The 20191-nt window shown below is 40.6% G+C and overlaps 1 protein-coding gene across 1 annotated transcript in view; it reads right to left on the bottom strand.

Annotated features, from left to right (window-relative positions):
* Positions 1-20191, bottom strand: part of PHLPP1 (PH domain and leucine rich repeat protein phosphatase 1) — a 141949-nt gene that overhangs the window by 42009 nt on the left and 79749 nt on the right. Inside the window, exon 4 of the mRNA XM_076330418.1 lies at positions 7672-7838. Within this exon, the coding sequence (XP_076186533.1) occupies positions 7672-7838 (167 nt within the window). The remainder of the gene's footprint in view (positions 1-7671; positions 7839-20191) is intronic.

Here is a 20191-nt window from a genome sequence, read left to right as displayed (position 1 = left end):
TGGTTTTAGTTTGACATACACAAAATGAGGAGAGGGACTAACGAGAAGTTTGTATCATGGCAAAGCAATGAACTGACACAGTAATTTCAAATTCAGATCTGCCCGATGTGCACAGCAGAGGAATTTCCATTACGCAGTACAGCATTTGTGTTCCACTATGTTTGGGGGGTGAGGTGGGGTGTGGGGAACAGTATATTCGAATTGGCCATACACGGTCATTGAAATGCAGCCGTAACAGACTTGTCTGACAAAACCAGTCTTGCCCTACTCTTACCAAAAGCAATTAAAGAGCAGTATTTTACTACACCCAAAACAGAAGACACGGCTTAATAAGGGACTCCGCTTAAGGAAAACCATCACTTTCCCAATACTATCTCCAGTATTTGGGCTCTCATGACTATGCTGTGGTTGCAGTTGAACATCATTTCAAGCAGCAGCACAACTGTCCCTCAGCTCCAACACCATTTCTGAGCAGATCGATGCTGTTGGAACTGAACTACAACTTGCCACCTTCATGAAGGCCTGCTACTTTAGCCACTAACTTAATAAAGAGAACTTCCATATAAACCTGACGCACCGATTTCCTCCTTGGAAATAAGTGGTCCCATTTACTGCCTTTTTGCAGCTGCGTCAGATTTGCCCATCCATAGCCTTATTGCCTAAGGGAGCAGCTAGCCTAGCACCAGAAATACTGTCATAGCATTTTCCTTCCCAGAAAGGTGTCGTCGTAAAAGCCTTAAATTAGTTAGACAATTAAAATGAACTATTCCAGCCCTCTTGCCCTGCTAAGTTTGTCCAGACAGCTGAACAGAGGTAGGCTGTTTCTGCAACAGCTAGGGAGATTCACTTGGATGCTGCAGGTGAAGGCTTTGCCTAACTGAGGTCAACAGCAGCCCTCCCCAGCCTGGGCACAAAGGAGTTTTCAATAGATAACAGAGAGGAGGAAGGAGGAGCTCTGCTGGTGTTTTCCACTCCGTTTCTCTCGACAAGACTCCTGTTCATCCAGACACCAAGTAGCTCACGTCATACCACACAAGAACAGATGGAGTACAGTCATCTCAGGAAAAGAGGGTCACAGTTTGAGGGCAAAGATTGATTCTGGTCAAGTCAGAAGAAACTTGAACAAATTCACCCATTAATTATCAATTTCTCCATAGCTGAATGAATAAATGAAAAAACAGTTTTATCTGAATTTTTATTTCCTTCCCCCTTTCTTAAAACCCATGGGGGAAAAAGAAAAAGAAAGAAAGAAAAAAGCAGACTGATAGCTGCAATTCTGGTATCTTCACTACCCTTTATGTCAGCACACCAGGAACAGTCATCCTGATATTTCTCCCCTTTGCTTGTATTTAAAACTATAAAAGGCACAACAATTCCGGCATACAGACTTGAGTCTATATGCCAAAATTAATTCGTAGATTGTATTAAAAAAAAAAAGAAGAAAGACTGCACAAAAAGGAATAACCTTAAATCTAGGCTGTTATTTTTCAAAATATACAAATAACCACAGATATTAAGTCAAATCCAGACTACCTCCAAACTTAAGACAACAATAAAGCTCTTATTCTATTAAATAGTTGGTAAGACGACCATGAAGACAAGAAAAACAAAATGTATGTTTTGTTAGCGGAAATAATCTGAACCTACATTACTGTACTTCACAGTTCTCAATCTCTGCAACATACCTAGCGCACACTGCTTCATTAGGGGGGAAAGACTATGCTCAGAGGAAGAACAAAATTCCTAGAAAAAAACTGAAAATATATTCTCCTTCTCTATATTGGAAATTTGTATTTGAAATACAAAAGCATTAGCTAGGGGTGGGCTTCCAAACTGAAAACATGTTTAAATACATGAAAGCAAAACCCTTACTTTGGAAGCCGTATCAGAAAGCAATAGGCAAGTAAATTGGAGTAGACTGATATACAATAACTGGATTCCATAAATATGTTCACTACTTTTTGAAGCATTATTTGGAAGAGATACTGCTGTACTTAGCCTAATAGTTCCACTAAACTGCATCCAATTAACAACTGCAATTTCTACTTTTAGACTACACTATTTTTAAAAATGCTATTTTGTAGCATATTTCTTAGTGCCATCTATTTTTCTCCTACCACTATTAAGGAGTTCACTGTTCCAATTTAAAAAAAAAAAATCAAAAAAATCCAATGTGACTCAGACATTAAACTAAGTTTGCAACTTTCCCCACTTAATCACTTGTAGCAACTTGATTTTGCAATTTATTTTTCTTTAATCAAATGTCACTGATTTTCACCGAGTATTCACATGAAGGGTACTTTCTTGAGTTCGGAAAGGTACACAGGAGCTACGTAGAACACAACCAGTCATGAAGATTTGGAAAGATGCACTAACAAAACCAAACTCTTCCTTCAACGTATTTACAAGCTGAATAAAACAAAAGCAGTAATGTTACATAAACAACATATTCCAAGTGTCTTCTTTAGTATTATAAATAGCAAAAAAATATTGGAAGGCTACAGAACTGAGAAAATAAACATAGCACCAGAATATAGCAAACACTGGATGAAGTTTCTTACTAGAAGAACTCTGGTTGTCAATATCATACCAACTTCTTCTTCTTGCCCTACTGCTTTAGATGGCTATGCTTCAGTCCTCGGCTTCAAGTGAAAGAGAAGAAACTAGTATAAGAGTAAGGCTCCCTGGCTCTGAGACCATCAGAGTGTGAGAGAAAGCTCCCAGCACCTTCCCACACTGTGGAACATACAATGGCACTCCATTCCTTGCGGTAGTACACTCCCCATGTTAGCTGGAGTCATTTAAATAACTTCAATAAATGTGTGCATTTAAAAGCAAATTCCTTTCCAGAAGAGCATACTTAAAAAAAAAAACCAACAAAACACAACCCCAAACAAACAAACCAAAAAACCCCACCAAAAAAACCCAGAAACCAAAAAAGGAGAAAGCAATCTTTTCCAGTGCATCTACTGGCAGTGCCCTGTGGGGCCTGGCAAGTGGGAAGATGTATATTTGGCATTTCATTAATCCATCTGACTTTCTTCGCTAACCTCAGTTTCATACACTAAAAGCAATAATCACAAGGAGCACTTCAATGCACTGAGACCAACCAAGTGGCAGGCTGGAGACTTTCTTCCCTGCTCCTCAATCTCTAGGGACAACCTAGGATCAAACTACATCTCACCCTGACTTCTAGCAAGCTTGTCTGCTGGGTTCACACCAGTTGGGTTGCTAATACTGTTCCCCCCCTCACTACCTGGGAACCTACGTGTTCTCTGAGCAATGACTGCATTTTGAATTACCTACTTACTGCACAGTGGGTTTGTAAGGAGGGTTTAGCTTGAGGACTCCCCAAATTCTGGGTTTTCAGATAAAAAACAGCTATCCTACCGTTGGAAGTAGCAAGGGATTTCAGAAACACTTGCATCAATATCTGAGAGTCCTCTAGCCTTCTCATACCCTATAGATGCAACTTGAAGTTACTGCCACTAACCCAGAAGAGTTTCAGCTGAGATGCCTGAGAAGACAGTTGATTTCTAAAGAGGCTCTGGGAGAGAAAAGATACCAACAGATCTTAAGATAAAAATCCATATAATCACTGTTAATAATTAAAAACCACAATCAGAATAACAACTTGTTCTTCAGACAGAATTGGCAAGCATCATTTTGTTTATCGTTAAAACAAACTTTGTGGCTTATTACATCCCACTTGCTTTTTTTTTTTTAAATCTGCAACAGGCTTATATTAAAAATCCACACACTGACAACTTACTTTTCAATATTAACAAGCAAATAGTATTCTTGATGCCAACAGTTTTTTCCAACAGCACTGACTGAAACAATTACGTATAAATATAAAGCATGCTTAGCCCAGTGAAGCAGAGCAACAGTGAATAAAGACTATGGTTTATTCATTTGCTTCAAACCTAGAGCAATAGTACTCTGCGAAACTAGTAAGCCTGAACTCTTGTTTGCATTTCAGAACAAGAGCTGTGAAGTTGCATTGTAGATAAGGGGACAGTGAGGTTTGGGAACACAGTGTACATATAAATCTCAACTTGATGGTTAAAAAAAAAAAATCTACCAACCAACATTAAAAGAGTGTAAGCAATAAAATTTGTGACAACTTAAGACAACAGAATGTCTTCAATCACTCCAGTTCCAGTATACAGGAGCTAAAACACCAAGGGCTTTAAGGCAAATTCTGACTCGGTAGGGATATTATCACAAGACATGTCAGCCGCTTCTAATACTGCAACAGCTGGGCAATCTTTCAACTGGGGAACCTCCTCTCTCCCCCAAAAGAAAAACACCCTTTCCTATCATTTTAAAAAAGCTACTGTGAGGGAGAACAAGTACCAACATTTGCTGTGCTTTTTCAGCACAGATGAATTTTCGGAATGCCTACTTTTATACATAGTATGAAATACTTATTCCCTGGTAAGTAGGAAAAAAATACAGGTAGCTGTACATACCTTTCAACATTCAGACAGTTCAGTGATAGAAGTTCACAGCTGCAGAGTATCTACAGCAACAGAACTTAAAGTTTCAGTAGACAGTAAAGCAAGTGAAAGTGTAGCTACCAGGAAAAAAAGTGCATCTTCACCTCTGTAAACCTTCACATGCTACCAGCAATTTGGTTCCCGAGATGGAGATTTTTCACTTATGCTATGTACTGAGCAGGACTAAATATCTTATTCAGAAACGCAATAAATTACATTATTTTAACAACTGAAAGAATCATAGAATCATTAAGGTTGGAAAAGACCTCTAAGATCATCGAGTCCAACCGTCAACCCAACACCACCATGTCCACTAAACCATGTCCCTAAGTGCCTCATCTACTTGTCTTTTAAATACTTCCAGGGATGGGGACTCAACCACTTCCCTGGGCAGCCTGTTCCAATGTAACTGCATAAGCAAAAGCAGGAATTCTTGTTTTTTTCCCAATCCATTCCTGATTGTACCTGCCAAGTCAGTGCATATGTCAGCATCTCATTACTATGACCCAGCTGCTTCTAAGTCTACTCAGAGGATAGCTGAAAAGTTGGTATTTTCTTCTGTCTTTGACATACCTCGTTTTGAAATACAGCATTCATGAGCATTTAATAAATCACTTTAGGTGCTAATTTAACAAGAGGAACAGCTAGCACCAAGACCTGCTTATAAATTTATTAATTATTAAATTATAAATTTTCCTAGACTGCCTTGCTAACCAGATTTTAATCGAAAATTGTACCAGGAAGGGTAGATATATAAATGCCAATGCATTTTGTTCACAACATCCAAGCACATGGTTATTTTGGAGCCTTAAATACTTCTGGGCTTGATTCACTGGTGCTGTGCCCTGTGTGCGGCTGCAATTTAGCAATTGAGAATTTGGTATAAAAGCCAACAGTACCAAATCAGAACAGCAGAGATTTTGTACTTGCTTTGCAGTGGTTTGAAAGAACATGGGCGAACAAAAAAAGACTTTTGGTTTATCCTGTCCAGTTTTACCTCGTATAACCCCCAAAAGATCTGAAAATGGGTTTATGAAATTGGATTAAAAAGAAAAAAAAGTCAAATAACAACTTGTGTTCCCAGGAATGACTGAGCTTCCCTTACTTTGCATATGCTTTCATACTGGGATTCACTAATAATTTCAAAAAGATACAGTGTTCCCTTCTTGCTAGATATTTGTGTATTTACTCACTACAGAAAAGCAGACTTACAGTAGCAGTCAAGCTGGCTCAAAGCTTTTTGGCAGCACAAGTAAAACTCACATTTTCCCACCCTAAAGAGGAGAAGCTGGGACAGTGTTTCTTAGGGTTGAAAGGAGCATGGCTTGGGAGAGCACTTCAGGGCCAGGCTCGTGCTTTTGCTGCTGTTGGGAGGCAGAAGATAACCGATGGGGCACTGCTCTTCCTAACCCTCAGCAGTAACTGCCACCTCACACAGCCCTTTCCACTGGGCACAGCAATGGGAGCAGCAGCAGCTTCCAGCTACTCACTCACTGGGTGATGCCACCTGTGCTGGATGAAGATAAAGCTGGAGGACATGAGCAGTGGCAGAGGGAAGGTCAGCGCCAAGGGGCAGGAGTTCATGAGGCACTGGCTCTGATCCACTGCAACAGTGTCATATAACCTTCCTAATCATTAATTTTTTTTTCCTCCAGAAGTTCACAGACCTTCCTGTGCCATCTTGGCAAGATCAAAGCAATGGAGGCAGAGCAGACTATCACTCACTGACAGAATAGGACCAGCTCTCAGAAGAACGAGACACTTAATCAGTTTTGCACCACTCCAGGTATATGCCATTTCTCCAGATTTTCCTGATGCAGAATCTCAGAAAACAAGAGAGTTTTATTTGGTCACCTGAACTCTTTCATTCTTGCAAGTTCAGGCCCACATTAGCAAGAAAAATTTTAACAGTTTATTAACTTTCAGCAAGACTCTTCAGCTGTTCCTAAAACTGCAGCAACAAGAGAACATTAAACAGACAATGAACATTGCCCATCACATTATTTATAAGTGCTTTCTAATCCCTGACAGAATTAGCTATATGTAGATGGACAAAATATAATCAACTATCTCCTGTACACTTTCTGATATTTAATTGTAAAACTGTAAAAATTCATTAAAATAAAGACATTAATTATCTGTCCATGTTCATCACCTGACTTATGCTGAAATTCCACTTGCTATCTGGAGACCTATACTGACATTCACAGAACATTTAATCCAGTATTCCTCTCCAGACTTTGTTCATAAGCTCTTGGAATCACTGCCTGCTTTGTTTGTGAAGCAGACCTGCTGGGTTCATTCATCTTCCATTATGCCAAATTTTTTGTTTTTCCAGAATGAAATTGGAATTATATAAAAATACAACAACCCGCATAATCCATCTTGTATTTTTCAGTTGTTTTTCAAAGAGGAAGGGATTTAGAAATGTGGTTTAAAACATTTTGCTTGAACAAGACCATCCATAAATATAATCCTGAGGTACTCTGCAATTCAGTTACCACTGAAATTAAAAATCACAGTTTTATACTCAGTATGGAAACATTCATCTTTTTGAATACAGAAAGCCTGCTGATTCCACAGTTCTGGGACACATACATTAAATCATTCAGATCACGGATCATGCTGCTGTCTACCCATTTGTTACATTCTCACGTGAGCTGCAGTGGAAAGAACAACTGGAAGGTCACGGTTACTAGGAAAGAAGATTAGGGTTGAGCAGAGTAGAAAGAGGACAGGAATCAGGCTGAATTTATTAAATCAGGGCTTTCTTTGCTCGGGGGGTAACAAAAAACTTCTAAGTAAAGTCACACGCAGTACTGTTCCTACCTAGAATGCATCCCTTTGATGGGCAGCTCACAAACTCATATTCACTCACATGAGTCAAAGATTGAAGAACTACAGTGTGGCCTCAGTAGGCAGATAAAAACAACACATTCTGAAAACTGCATTTTGGATTGAAAATAGCCTTCTATTTACAAGAAAAACATTAAGTTTCTTATGAAAGCTAGTCTGTTTCTAACACACAGAGTTAACCAGTTTCTGAAGCATTACAGCCAGGCCAATCCTCCACAAGAGGAGGTAGTAATTTTTTTAGGAAAGTTCCCGCAGACCAGTGGTCATTTGGCTCCAAGGGCAGAGGAAGACCAGTAGAACCATATCACTTTACCTTTGTAATTCACTAAGCGCTCTATTTGTGGATGGGCTAGGGTTTAGCCTCAGGAAGTTCTGCTTTAAATTGAGATGAGTGAGGTCTTGGCTATAAAACAAGTTGGCAGGCAGGTGCTCCAGGCTGCAGCATGAAAGATCCACTGAGCTTATGCGTTGTGATGCAACCTGGAAGTCAAGAGGTACACCAATATGTTAATAACTGTAATAAAACAAGAACATTTCCTTCACCCCTACCAGCACAAGATAAACTGTTTTTAAGCACAGCAGAAGTCAGCGTCAGCATATATAGCTGATCTAACGGTTTACATCATTGCTGCAAGTTATGCCACGATCCCTTGCTTTGCCTCAGTGCTAAAACCAGGTCCACAGATGGCTAGCAGGGGGAAATGCGCAAAGGTTTGTCAAACTACTAAGTGAAATGGACTCATTTTCATCAATGAAGTTATGCGATACTCTACAACCAGAAAAAAAGATAAGAGATTTGACATAAACTTTAGTTTAGTCCTTTAGTTAGCAAGTAACAGCAGCAAAAACATAGCTCAGAAGTCTTCTATATTGCTGCATGACTTGTCAGTATACACATGTGAGTGGAAGCGAGGGCATAAGAGTCATCACCCTATCTTGGTTTCAAGGGTCAAAAGCAGGTATTAAATGGCAGAAGAAAGAGTTATCCCATTTATATCTTACTGGAGAAAAAATATCACAGCAGCAAAGCACCGAGCACTCATCTCTTCTCAATGAATTAGAAAACTGTTGAAGAGTGATAAAAACGTGACAAAAACAAAACTGAGATTTGGGGGTTTAACATTGTTTTCTAGAAAGGGGAAGGTAAAACAAACAGTCTGTAGAGGCTAAAGAGATACCACCTGGCACTACATATAGCTAGCATCATTCCACAGAGACCTATAGTCAACAAATTCAAGTAACAGCAACTCTAGCCCTTATCAAATCATCAAAGCAGCATCCTGCTGCTTTACTTATTTACTAGTCTTTATTTAAAAAAAAAAAAAAACAAAACCAAACCAACACTGTAATGTAGAATTCTTCTATTTTCTGTCCAATAGTATTAAAAATATCCTTTCATAAAGTAGAGTCATGGAGCTAGCTACATGACAAAGCACCACCACAGAGTAGTACAAGGCAGTGAGGATGGTGGGCAAGGAGGAGGGGTCAAATGCTAGAAGGATGAGAGGTGTTGTTGGAGCAGGCATGGCTTAGATGAAAGGAGGAGAAGCAAACAACTTCACCACTATTTTAGACTTCTGGGACTGCACAAACAGTGCTCAAACGGTTACATGTTCTGTCAGCTGCTCACTGCAAGAGAAGCTATCATTTCATTTTGTCATTGGCACTTTTACTGGCCTCACATGCTAGGATTCTGGAAGTACAAACACCACATCTAAGGGACAAAAAGAGAAAAAACCCAACAACTCATAATCAATGCCCAGTGACAGTCTGTAAGAGCTTCTGAACTCTGATGAAGGAGACACCACCCAACCTTCTGGGCAGAGACACAGCCCTTGCCATAAAGTACCCTGAACCTAGAGACATCATGTTTTGCTGGTGTAAGCGAAGTAGCTTGCAACTGAAAGGAAGGCCAAGGAGTTTTTTCTTCCTTTTTTTCCTCTCCAGTGAAAGCTACACAGGCCCTAGGATAAGTGATCTCTGTTATAAACACACAGCCATAAGCTTCGAGAGGAACAGACGGTGCAGTGTTTTTCTCTAATGTGACCATTAATAATCCAGTCCTCCCACATCCATTAAAATGCTCAAATTTTTGTTACTCAATTAGTTCAGTCCTTTTGTTACTGTAGCTACTATTTTTCTCCCCCTTGTAGTATTAGACAAAAATTATTCATAGGCTATTCTAAGCAGTCATTTCTGAAAGCCAGGTATTCAGTCTATTTATGGTGCCAGAACCTGCCCAGTACAGTACAGTTCTCATCACACTGAAAACACAAGAGATGAAAAAGCGCTGACACCGGTTAAATTAAAAAGAAGAATGTGTAATTTCAGGTGTAATACTTAAACACACTGGTGCTTCAACTACTTGTTTGGAACGTGATATGAACAGTAATATGCAACCCAGCAGCGCTTAGCAAGGCACGTCACGCTAAAAGTATCTAAAGTACCAGAACTGGTAACACTGAGTGTGAACCATGATAAAAGTAACCAACAAATCCAAATTCTACTCTCGTCTAAAAAAAGGATGCAAATCCTTTCTTAAAATCATCAAGCCCTGTGAAAAAATCTAGTTAAAAGTAATTTTGTTTATACAAGTTGTATGTTCAGGTTATTTTTTGTTTGCTTGGTTTTTTTTGATTCCTTTGAATCACTTTGTTACACAAAGAATTTCATGCAATTGACATATACTCGATAATGCCTCTACCACAGCGATAATTGTAAAAGTTAAAACCACATTTTAAAAGGTGTTAGTTCTGGAATCAGCTATAATTTTATTGAAGTCTTTTTATGTTAGCAAGAGAGTACTCTTAGAATTAACATCTGAATTGTTACAAGGAATACTCATATAAACAAACGCAGTTATTCTCGCAGGCAGGGATAAAGACTTTTCTCTTTTCATTGCTCAATACTGTTCTGTAACAAATTCCTAGAGAATAGAGGAACAAGATGAAAAACAAAGAAGAGTGACAAAGGAAAACAACATCTTAACAATACTTTATTTGGTTCACCAGAAACTTTCATCAGTTGTTTTGAAGTTGAGTATTGAAATTCTGAAATGATATTGTTCCCAAATTGAACAATAAAGAGATATTTGAATCTTGCAATCATCTTCAATTGACTTAAATGCAGTAAGACTCTGCATGTGTGTGTTTGCTATTGTTTATTAAGAGCAAAGCATTTTTCTAAATGATGATACAGGTTTTAATAAAGCATTGGGTTTCCTTGACTCACCATGGGGAATCACTGCAGAGATACACTGATAAAGGGTAAGAAAACACGTGACTAGAATATCTCTTATAGTCAAAGAATAAAAAGCATCTGAAAGAAGGGACATTATCTGCAGAAATAGGGTTTCCACTAGAATAGAAAAAAAAAAAACAAAACCAAAACCCAAAGACATTCCACTATAAATAAATACCCCAACAAGTTGTCTGGGCTGGGTTCAACAGACCTGTGCTCCAATAAAAATATGGAAGAGTCAGTGTGGTAGCAATGCTAGAGGGAAAGTCTTTCTAGATATATGTGGAACCCACATCAAGTGCTCATTATGGCTTATTTGGTGTTTTCTTTTGGAAAACTTCAAAGTGTAACTGTTTTATATGCTTTATTTACATGTATAAAACCAAAAAACACAATCAGGACAGTTCATGACTCCCCAGGCAGAAGAAGCCATTGCCACGAGCAACCCCTCTAGAATGTCTTCTCTTCATGTCCTGAACCGCATGCATCCTTAACGCTTGTTTTCACATGAAACCCCTGTTGCATTTCCAGTACTAATAACATGGAGGTAATGACTGGGGTAATGACCTTCTTGGAAGATGGTGTGTGACACCCTCTCAGTTACGGCAGCTACAGCGTAAGCTGTAGAGTCAATGCCTGTCTTTGCCAGAGAAGCAGGACACGTAACACTTGGGCAGCAGTGTAGCTTAAACACTTAGCAAGATCTTGTACTTTTTGAAGTACTTTTCAGCTGGGATTTTTAATCATCACAAAGAAACAAGATGAAACACGTGGCTTTCTCCATTCCCTAAATATGATTTTTAAACACTTTATGGCCAATCATTGTATTGCAATGTCTCCCATTGTAATACTAGAGAAGTAGTAACAGGATAAGGCCAAACGCAACTTTGAACATCAAACCACAACATCCAATGGAACACTTTTTTCCTCCAGTTCCTGTTGCAATATCAGTTACACAGCCCTGGCCTACAGTGTTTTAAGTTTGGGGTTTGTTGGGGTTTTTTTTTTCCAGTCTCCATGTGAGTATGGCATACTGAAGTGCAGTTTTGAAGAAGTGGTATACAACTATAGCACATCTACTACAAAGAACCCTGGATCTACCCACTGTAAACACCAAAAAGCTGTCATCGTGCTTTTAATTTTCCCCCGGCAGCAATAAAATGCAGCTTTATTCTGTGAACACCACCACAAATAATGCTGCCGGAGAGCTCTCTCCCTCCTTTGGGCAGTATGCCTTCTGCTACTCCCTACCTAAGACCTGCACATGTGGCAAAGAACTAGGAGTCTCCCAAATATGAAAACTCATTTTTAAACACGTTACTTGTGCCAGAATAGTACTTAAAAATATAAACAAGGATTCACAAAAGCCAGCAGTACCTTAAAGAAAAAAGATTTCATCGAGGTGTTCTGATTTTTTTTTTTAATTTTTTTTCTTTTTTAACAATATTTCAAGACTGATGAAAGTACGGTATGGGTTCACTGTATATCTTTAGCAGCTGGCAATAGAAATACAGAAAAATACTCATATCAACCAATATTCTTGCCTCTTCTTGCCACACAGGGCTAAAAAACCACTTTGCTTTGTCCATCAGTATAATGCCACCTCTGTCACTGAGCTATGCAACAAGACTGATTACCGTCTTTGTTTTAAAGCCTTGGCTATACTACAAAAATGATCTGTTGCTGACAATGGATGTCAGCAACGGACACAGCTGAACCCAGCTGTACGGACAAACACAAGCCTTGTTTACACAAGGACATCTTTTGGTGTGACCTGTGGTGTGAATTTAAACCAACGTAATTATGTCTTTTTCCTGTTTACCCTCACCCCATTCCCTATAGCTCTACTCAGATAAGAAATTACTATTTAGGACTTCAACAGAAGACAATTAAAATAACTAAACAGCCCACACAGTAAAGGCAGCCAAATTCCCAGTCTGTTTGAACTGAGTCGATGATGATTACACCTGCTGTAGACATGCTAACGCAAAGGCAGTGTAATTTTTCTCCTTTAGGATTTGTTTCTAAACAGTTTGATAATCATCACATCCCACCAATGCATGCATAAGGCTTAACTAAACAGTGATACGTATGCTTGAAATACCTAAACTAACCACTTAGTGCAGACAGGTTCTCCTCAAAACTAACCTTGCTTCAAATCCTAATCCTCCTTTCTATTTGAACATCAAAGCCCTGCTCGGCAGAGGCCTCCCTCCACTGAGCTGAACTCCACAGCCAGGAAACACATCGGTACCCTCAGCTGCAGCCAAGAGCTGAGCAAATGTTCAGACTGGTAAACAAGCTAATGCCAAAAACCTTAATGAAAGAGGATGGAAAATAAGAACAAAAAAAAAAAAGGTTTTCTTTTGCTTTAAAGCCATATATTTTCATTTTTAAATGACAGTTTTTAAAATGGGTGCAGTCCAAAGGGTGAAAAGGTAATGGCTTTTCTGGCCTCTCCTTTTTGTTTTCTTTCAAACATTAAATTAGATGCATTCTCACTCAAGCTAAGAGCCTTGCAAAGAAAAGATAAAACTCAGCAGAAGCTTGAAAACATGTCAGTCAGATTCACAAACCCAACAGGCAATGCCATAGGTAAGAGCCGTAATTGCCTACTAAGATGAAGGGCAGGAGCACACGCCGGTATGGCAGCGTTCACAAGGGCATGTGCTTCTTGCCCCATCTCTCCTCTGTGGGCAATGCAGCCAAAAGCCTCTGGTACAAACGCCTCATGCCAGCAAGGCTCGGGGGCACGAAGATTATTTAACTTGTCTCTGCTCTCCTCTCCTTAGCTCTGAACAGAGATTTATATAGCATGCAGAAATAGCTCACTTCTATTTTTGGCCCTTGTGCAAAGCTGTAACAACTTAACTGAAAACAGTAGTAGCAAATGTGTGTGGGGAGGGGGAACTGTGGAGGTAATGAAGCAGAAGTTGCGCTCCTTTACCCTTCATGATAGGAGTCCAGAAGAAATTTCATAGATGTGAAAGTCAGTGTCCCAGGTTTAGCATCAAGATCTTGAAAGAGAGAATTTGTCAAAAAAAGTGACATTCATCACCTGTCATTTGGAAATGTTTGGTACTATCTGAAGCCATTACCAGAATATGAGTATTTTTGTTCCTCCAGGAGGAAAAGTGCTGCTCTTTTAGAGGTCAGGTACTGGTATCAACATTACCCAGGGAACGATAGCAACACTGTTACCTTGGTGGTTGTCACGCTGGGATGTTCACACTGATAAGATGCCTGCAAGGACAAGGCTTAAGATGCAACCTGGAGTTAAGGGACAGTAAATAGCTGTAGCATTAAGCTACTTATAATTCAGACATGTGAATCTCCATTTGGTGGAGCAAGGAATATTAACATCCTTAAAACAGCTTGACTGAAAACAATTAACCTGTAAATACTGCAAAACAGGTGACAGTCTCACAAAAATTGAGAAATACCCCTTTTTCCTTCTTACAACTTGTGTTAGATTTTTTACCAAGACAAGCTGCTGTACTGCCAGCACACAGACTTCGCAACGAGCAGCCCTCCAGCAAAGACTTTCTTTCAGCATTTACTATAGATTTCAGACTCTTGCCAGTGAGACTTCCAATAGTTCTTCATTTGTCTGAGTCTTCCCAGTCCCACATGGAGAGGGTTGTGGGGTTTTGTTTCTTTTAAATAAGAGCTTATGCTAGGTCCTCAGTTTCTGACCTAGGTTCTCCTAACACAGCTGCATCATATGGATTAATTCTACAGTGAGATGAACTCTCTTCATGCCATTATTTCACAGTAACTCAGAAAGGTCTTCTGACCCAAGTGTTTTATAATACAAACAATCATGAATATAGCTCTGCTGGCCTGGAGCCTAAAACTGGTCTCCAGCACTCATTCCCTCTTCTCCCTGGAGACCTTCCTCCTTCTCCCACTGACTACAGAAGAAGCCTAAGGAGACCAAACGTCCCTAAAATTAGTTTTTGCTAATACTTCCTCTCCTTTTTTCCTCCCTGCTAGACTTTACTTGGAAAGGCTCTCAGTGTTACAGCCATTCAGTTTCAAGACTGATTCAATTATCACCTTATACGTACTGAAGTACTGTGCAGTATGTCAGTCCCTGCAACCCCCTCCAGTCTCACGGGATCTGTTCACCACAAACACCTAGTTCCCCTGAGCTTCATTAAGAGAAAAGTTACATTCCCCCACTCGCTCCCACCCCTCTACCCCCAGAGATTACTGAAAACACTTTGGGATCCTCCTGGATTGAACACACCTTACAAGGTAACATCTGCGACACCTCACTGGACTTCTAGCTGTAAGCCATGGAGATGCTTTCCTGTGTTTATGCGAGACCTGCACAAATTCAGCTTCAATAATATCAGAACCTGATTTAGAGGCTTCAAAAACACATTATTTGAAAGCTATTCTAGATGTGTGGGCGATACCTAGTTTTCTGTTCTCACTCTTGGCCGCAATACTTCAATAACTACTGTATTATTAACTAAAGGCAGCAAGTCCAAAACAAGGACCACAGACTCTCTAAATTTCAGCAAGGAAAAAACAAATTAAAATAGTGAAGCTATAGTTTGGCTAGAACAGAAATTAAGAGAAAAGCTTGAAGTCACCAATTACACCACTTTGGAAACAGCTGAACTATTTTGACATGGAAAACTAACCAGCTGAGCCGAAACACCAAGCTTCCCTCCCAAATCATTAAGGGAGAGACTACAATGGAACACACTCAGAAATTCATTTCCAAAACATCAACTAACCTCTAACAACAAAAGATGCAAAACAATAGGTTTTGTGGAGAAAGAAGAGGAACGCTTTCAAGTGTTACCATCAAAAGAGAAACAAAACTGGCTTCAAGTTTGCTTTGCCCAATCTTCTGCTTTCAGACTTGCGATGACAAGAAGCCACCCACAGCAAGAATGACCAGGTATGACTGCAGAGCAAAGGTTCCAAATATCGAAGATTTCACACACACACAAAAAAGGAAGTCAAGTTCCACATGGAAACCAGAGGTTTGTTTATGTTCGAATACTTGTAATCACCGCTAAAAGGAAGCTGTGGGTTTATTTTTAGGGATCTATTTTTAGAGAAAGCATTATCTCAATATTGTCATTTTATGGTATTAGAGGAAAAAATGGTTTCCTTGTACTAAACTTAGAGTCATCACGTTTCCTGTAAGTAAGGATCAGCTCAAAAAAAACCCACTGAAAAATGAGAAAATCTTTCAGGGTTCTTTTTTCTTCATTCAACGTTGAATCAACAGTTGCAAACAGGCTAATGACACTTCTTAGTCTCACAAATTTGAAGAAACCTGGATAGTTGTTATCCTCAAAGAAAACAAGCTTTTTGCAGAGCCTTGGATTTGGTTAAAGGCTATTTTCAAAAGATGCCACTGATGTTCGCATTATACTAAACTCATTTTTAGGTCATACTAGTATTATAGAGCCTCATTTTCAAGCCTCCAAGCACTACTGGCATAAGAAACAAACCAACTACTGCATGGTCACCCTCTCAGTGACCAGCACGTCCCTGACCTCCAACCTGTCCCCAACGTGCACACAAACACGGTAGCCCAGAATCACAATGGTACATTCAAACACATAGAATAAGACTACAAAGTTATAAGAAAATGTCAGAAACTCCTAACTGCAACACGAATAGTTTGTTGCACACAACAATCCTCTGTAGAATTATCAAAGGTAATAACCAATAGCGAAAGGTAAAAGCAAAAATACACATCGAGAAATTCAGATCTCACGGAAACTAAGATAAAGTTCTCTACAGTTTTCCTCCAGAAGAGGGATAGCCATTGTTTAGGAGGCTGAACAGACACCTGGAGAGGAGATACTGCATCCAGTGACTCTAAAGTGTAAATTGGCAGCACTATAACAAGTAACTTCCCAAATAACTTAGAATAAACTACTTCATCCTTGCATATGATTTTTCCCTACACTTGCCATTGGCACTGCTCTGTGGTCAAGGCTTTGGAAGAAGGTATTCTGAGCTGGTTCTGACCAGCAAGCATTAGAAAAGCCTGTCCTTAATGCCTCCAGAGAAAACTGAGGTTTGGTAATAAAAATCCCTGCAGTGATAAACTCTGTAAAGACGTTACAGCTCATTATAGTATCTATAAACATATATGAAACAGGTCAATTGGCTAGTGGGCAAGCCAAAGCAAGTACAACGTACGGCTAATTTAACCATGAAACTAGTGCCTTCAAGCCTTCTTTACAGGCTGAAGGCCGTATTTTGTATTAAAAAGCTCTGCAAAGCCTGTTTCCCACACTGAAGTTGGAATCTGCACTTTAGTCTTTCTCCTGGTTGACCATGCCTGATATGAGAACGTCAAGACGTTAGCATCTGACAGTATCTGAAATAAAGATGAAGCTATATGCACAAGTGGATATGGCTTATTACCCGTCACTTTAATTAATGAGCAGAAACTTCTGTGCTGAAGGAAAAGACAGTCCCACAGTTGATTACCTTTCACTAGCTCAAAGGTGAATGAAGCACAGCTGAAAAGCAGGTACTTCTCTAATCAGTAACACTCAATTGTTGCTCACTGCATTTCCTCAGCACCATTCCTGTAAAACACTTGCACAAGCTGATCATCTTGGTCTCCTATTTTGGAAATATATTTGCATAACTGCAATCAAGTTCAGGAATTCATTTCTAAATTCTATAGAATTTATTTATATAAATATGGTCTGTAACACCAAGCTTGTATGCAGTCAGAACTTGGACTTTTTTTCCTCAGCAGAAATAAAAATCATATTACTAGAGTCATAGATCAGCTTCATCCTCCTCACACGGTCAGCCTCACACTTCACAACATAGTCTCTGAACACAATTGTCAAACTTGTACTGAAAAAATAGCTAGAAGACTGAGGCAGCTGGTCAGAACTAGGTAACTTTAGAGATAAAAAACCTAAAAAGTTAATTTTGCACTTCTGCTCCAGGTAGGTCTCTACACAAGTTGAGGAAAGATGGAGATTACTGCTGCAGAGGCTCCTGCATTACTTACTCGTATAATATAAACTAAATTCAAATCCATTGTTATTTTCTGCTAGTTTCACGGTGCAAATAAATGTATGAAGAGAGCATTCTGTGCTGACACGAAAGGAGTAAGTCCAATACGGCAGCACACCCTTCTCCCTTAAATTTGCTATTCTTGCTATTTTTAGCACTTTTTAAACATAATGTTGTATTGGGTTTGCATAGCAAGGTTTTAGTAGCGGGGGGGGGCTACAGGGGTGGCTTCTGTCAGAAGCTGCTAGAAGCCTCCCCCATGTCCGATAGAGCCAGTGCCAGATGGCTCCAAGACGGACCTGCCACTGGCCAAGGCTGAGCCCATCAGCGATGGTGGTAGCGCCTCTGGGATAACGTATTTAAGAAGGTGGATAAAAAAAAACCCTGTGCAATTGCAGTGGGAGAGAGGAGTGAGAATATGTGAGAGAAACAACTCTGCAGACACCAAGGTCAGTGAAGAAGGAGGGGGAGGAGGTGCTCCAGGCACCACAGCAGAGATTCCCCTGCAGCCCGTGGTGAGGACCGTGGTGAGGCAGGCTGTCCCCCTGCAGCCCATGGAGGTCCATGGTGGAGCAGATATCCACCTGCAGCCCATGGAGGACCCCACACCAGAGCAGGTGGATGCCCGAAGGAGGCTGTGACCCTGCGGGAAGCCTGCGCTGGAGCAGGCTCCTGGCAGGACCTGTGGACCCGTGGGGAGAGGAGCCCACGCTGGAGGAGGTTTGCTGGCAGGACCTGTGACCCCACAAGGGACCCACGCTGGAGCAGTCTGTTCGTGAAGGACTGCACCCCGTGGAAGGGACCCACGCTGGAGCAGTTCGTGAAGAACTGCGGCCTATAGTAAGGACACACAGAGAAGTTTGTGGAGGACTGTCTCCCATGGGAGGGACTCCACGCTGGAGCAGGGGAAGAGTGTGAGGAGTCCTCCCCCTGAGGAGGAAGGAGTGACAGAGACAACGTGTGATGAACTGACCGCAACCCCCATTCCCCTGTGCCACTTGGTGGGGAAGAGGTAGAGAAATCAGGAGTCAAGTTAAGCCCAGGAAGAAGGGAGAGGTGGGGGGAAGGTGTTTTTAAGATTTTGGTTTTATTTTCTCATTATCCTGCTCTGATTTTGATTGGTAATAAATTAAACTAATTTCCCCAAGTCAAGTCTGTTTTGCCCGTGACGGTAATTGGTGAGTGATCTCTCCCTGTCCTTATCTCGACCCACGAGCCTTTCGTTATATTTTCTCTCCCCTGTCCAGCTGAGGAGGGGGAGTGATAGAACAGCTTTGGTGGGCACCTGGTGTCCAGCCAGGGTCAACCTGCCACAAATGTACACTAACATCATAGTTTAGTCTCTCCTTTTTCACAGCAGGCTAGGGTCATCTGGAACACCACACGCATTTCCACTGCAGACTTGAAGACAAAGGTGACTGAAACAGGGAAGGGAAAATATAAAGTCACACAGGAGAAAACTCTTAAGTTTGACAGTTTTTAAATCAAGAATCTCTTTTTGGATATTCCTCGTATTTTAAACAGGAGGGTTCTTTTGTGTATAGGTGTAAATCCACCCTGGCACCTAAGCCCCACACAATAGCTGTCATTACAGCCAGAGCTGTGCAACTCAGCCTGGGAAGCAGTCGATGGTGTGCACACACACACGGCTGTGTGCCTGTACATCTCTACCTATCTACATGTATAGTGCGGCCATGCACAGGCAGCTTACGTGAGGCAGTCATGCATTATTTATAGCTCTTGCCTCTCATCGCCTCTCTTCCTCTACCTGCCCAGTTGAACCAAGCACTAAAGCAGGAAACAATTGTCACATGAAGCTGTCGACACACTTCCTGCTCTTCTAAAGCCGAGAGGGGAGAAGTTCTGTAGGGTCAGATAACCCGCCTCAGCATGCCCAGTGATGCACGCTATTTCCAAGAAGATAAAATTCTGTACTACATCCCTGCTTAAGCTCTGCAATACTGAATTCCTGAGGCAGATGTTGACATCCCATTTTAATTGTATGCCTTGGAACATGGAGGACTGATAACCCTTTTTACTCCGGCCAAACCATCCATTGTCATGAGTTTTGTAGTAGCTAACACTTACACAGCAATTTCACGTTGAAAAATGTTACACTAAGGTTAGCTGTTAGAAGTGTCAAACAGCAGGAGCTCACCACCACACCCCAAATATAAGCCTCATGACAGCAAGTTCCACCACTCAGTAACACCTTATACATAAAACCTCTCTCTCTTCTGCTACATTAAGGGTGTAGCTTTTTAGGTTTTGGAAGTGGCAAACGAGGAAAGCCCTCATCACGTCCTCTTCACCGTTAACTGCACGTTCTTTGCCTGTCCTTCTGCGTTTGACATTCAAGTAGTAAACAGTGGCAGATCAGAATCACTCTGCAAGTAATTGTGTGGGTTCCAGAACCATCATGCCAACTTTATGCAGACAAAATTCTTTAAAGCCATGAAAATGTCCCTTTCTTCCCCCTCCGCTCCCCCTCCCAGTTGCATAAGCTTATTTTTCAACATTTGGCAACAGAATGAACATATTAGATCACAAAGGACCAAATTTGTTTTTGTCTT

The sequence above is a fragment of the Aptenodytes patagonicus genome, chromosome 2 (assembly GCF_965638725.1).
Source record: "Aptenodytes patagonicus chromosome 2, bAptPat1.pri.cur, whole genome shotgun sequence".
Taxonomy (NCBI): Eukaryota; Metazoa; Chordata; class Aves; order Sphenisciformes; family Spheniscidae; genus Aptenodytes; species Aptenodytes patagonicus.
This window is presented reverse-complemented; position numbering and strand designations above follow the sequence as displayed.